We start from the raw sequence: 3002 nt of genomic DNA, 5'->3' as shown, positions 1-3002 counted from the left end.
TTTTTTTTTTTTTTTTTTTTTTTTTGTTTTTGCTTGGGGTTTGGTTTAGGTTTTTGTTTGTTATGGATTTGTTTGTATGTGCATAGGGTTATTTATAATGTAAAAGAGACAGAAAAAGAGACAGAAAAAGAGACAGAAAAAGAGACAGAAAGATAGAGAGGAGACAGAAAAGGAGAGAGGAGACAGAAAAGGAGACAGAAGAGGAGACAGAAGAGGAGACAGAAAAAGAGAGAAAAAGAGACAGAAAAAGAGACAGGAAAAGAGACAGAAAAAGAGACAGAAAAAGAGACAGAAAAAGAGACAGAAAAAGAGACAGAAAAGGAGACAGAAAAAGAGACAGAAAAAGAGACAGAAAGGGAGACAGTATAAATGCATATAACATCTTTGTTGCCTTAGGGGATGAATATGAGGCATACAGAGACAGAAAAAAAACAGAAAAAAAAAGAAAAAAAACAGAAAGAGACAGAAAAAAAAACAGAGACAAAAGGAGACAGCAGGAGACAGCAGGCGACAGGAGGAGACAGGAGAAAGAGACAGAAGAAAGAGAGAAACGTACCTCTTTCTTGGCCAAGAAGATATGAATATGAGGCATAAAGAGACAGAAAAAAAACAGAGAAAAACAGAAAAAAAGCAGAAAAAAAACAGAAAGAGACAGAAGGAGACAGGAGGAGACAGGCGGAGACAGGAGGAGACAGAAGGAGACAGAAGAAGGAGACAAACGTACCTCTTTCTTGGCCAAGAAGATGTATTTCATCGATGATGAGTAGCCCCACATCAGTAACGAACTTTTTCTGTCTCCACTGTCTAGACAGCCCATCCCACTTCTCTGGTGTACATATAAACAAATCTGTTTTATTAAAGTTTATTTCTTCCTCCTCTGCTGCTGCTGCTGCTGCTGCTGCTCTGCTGCTGCTGCTGCTGTCTCCTGTTAGCTGAGCCACACGCAGGCCCAGCTGTCTCCCCAGTCTCTCGCTCCAGTCCCTCATCCTCTCTGCAGCAAGTGCTTTGAGTGGTGCTATATAAACTATTTTTTTTTTGGGGCTTTTTTGCATGCATCTTAATATACCGAGCTCAGCTACTATAGTTTTGCCGCTGCCTGTTGGGGCCCCTATTAATATATTATAATCTGTATGGAAGCAGAGATGAAACACCTGAGACTGTATAGGGTTAAAGAAAGAGAAAGAATATAAATTTATATATTTATCTATACCCAATGCATGAACAGGGACAGGATGTATGTTGAGTAGAGGTGTTGCTGCTGCTGCTGCTGCTGCTGCTGCTGCTGCATCACTCATATATACTTGTGCTGCAGCAAAAGGATAGCTGCTGCTTACCCCCACCCATCTATCGCTTATAAGATCAACTACAAACTGTGTTTGTCTCCCTGGGTCATGTAAAGGTATACAAAACTCCACCTTTTGCCCCTCCTGCTCCCGCTCCTGCTGCTGCTGCTGCTGCTGCTGCTGCTGCTGCCGCTGCTGCTGCTGCTGCTGCTGCTGCTGCTGCNGCTGCTGCTGCTGCTGCTGCTGCTGCTGCCGCTGCTGCTGCTGCTGCTGCTGCTGCTGCTGCTGCTGGTGGCGGTGGTGGTGTTTTTTTTTCTGGTGCTGGCGGCCCAATACAAGGGTCTCGCTGTGCAGCAGCTTGCCTGTGTCTGCTTCAGATAGCCATAGATGGAAGGGCTCACCGGCACCATGTATAGAGGGAGAGAAGACAAAAGCAGCAGCAAAAGAGACAAAAACAGAGACCCTGAGTATATGTCTAGTAACAGCAGCAACAGATACATGCATATCTACAAAAGGAACAAAACGAAGCGCGCGATATATATCTTCTGCGTCTTCTTTGCTGCTGCATATATGCTGCAGCTCGCTTATAGATAAAGACAACAGCCGCTCATTCGTAAACCTAAGCTTCTCTATTTTATATACAGCCTGGGCTCTCACCAAACCCCTATCCCCTCTCCTCTGCCGCCGCTGCTGCTGCTGCTGCTGCTCCTCCTCCCCCTGCTGCTGCTGCTGCTGCTGCTGCTGCAGGTGGTGCTGGTGGTATTTGGGTTGGAATCGCTGTTGGGGGTCTAGAGAGAAACAAAAAGGGTTTATAAAGTGGTGGAGTATGCATGCATCAGGCCACATGCATCTCTCTATAGACAGACACCACTGCAGCAGCTTTGCTGCTTCGCTTGTTTTTCCTATTATGTCTGTTTGTGCTGCAGTAAGGAGACAGCGAGAGATACGTGCTGCATTTGTATATATATAAAACATATCTGTATATAAAGAAGAGAGACAGGGGATAGTATGAGAGAGACAAAGCTGCAGCAAGACAAAAACTTTATATATTACGCTGTCTTTGTCTCCTTTATATTTTAATCGACATATATTTTTATTCTCTTGGTATTTATCTATCTCTTCTTTTTCTTCTTTTCTCAAACGTAAAGAAGCAAAATCATTTGCTGCTGCTACTAGCTGCAGCACCTTTGTGTCTGTCACTGCAGCAGCAGCAGCAGGAGCAGCAGCAGCAGCAGCAAGCTCTCTAGCATATAACAAAGCAGTCTCGTAATCAATATAATATTTTGCTGCTATTCTTCCTAGTTCTGTTGCATCGAGTCTGCCGCTCCTTACATGGTAGCGCAGCAGTCTGCTGCTGCTGAGTGTTGCTGCTGCTGCTGCAGCAAGAGCTAGCCGCTGCTGCAGCAGCAAAGGGTCTTGCTCTATTGCTGCTGGAGATATACCGTAAGATAGAGGAGAACTATGCATGCGTATAAATAAAAATGTATACAACAACCATTCTGCTGCCTCATATATACTAGATATAGAACCAGCAGCAACCTCTGCGTTTAATATATTAGGTAGCTGCTGCAGCAGTCTAGACTCAACACAAAAAGAAGAGGAGAGAAAAGATATATATTTATTTATTTTTTTATATTCTGTTAGTAATATAGCTTCTCCTTTTGTATCGTATTGGGGTCTCCCTGCACGCCCAAATATCTGTTGTATATCTATAAACCC

At 43.7% G+C, this 3002-nt stretch overlaps 1 protein-coding gene across 1 annotated transcript in view; it reads right to left on the bottom strand.

The window, feature by feature from the left end:
• Positions 1 to 862: 862 nt before the first annotated feature.
• The window catches only part of EMH_0069530 (uncharacterized protein), a gene marked incomplete at both ends in the record, with an annotated part of 4427 nt that continues 2287 nt past the window's right edge, over positions 863 to 3002 (bottom strand). Inside the window, 4 exon segments of the mRNA XM_038022638.1 lie at positions 863 to 925; positions 1341 to 1506; positions 1510 to 1679; positions 1941 to 2071. Of these exon segments, the coding sequence (XP_037878492.1) occupies positions 863 to 925; positions 1341 to 1506; positions 1510 to 1679; positions 1941 to 2071 (530 nt within the window).

This window comes from Eimeria mitis, genomic scaffold, assembly GCF_000499745.2.
Source record: "Eimeria mitis Houghton genomic scaffold, Emh_scaff3789, whole genome shotgun sequence".
NCBI classification, from domain to species: Eukaryota; Apicomplexa; class Conoidasida; order Eucoccidiorida; family Eimeriidae; genus Eimeria; species Eimeria mitis.
Note: the sequence above shows the minus strand (reverse complement) of the source record. Positions and strands in the feature narration are given on the sequence as shown.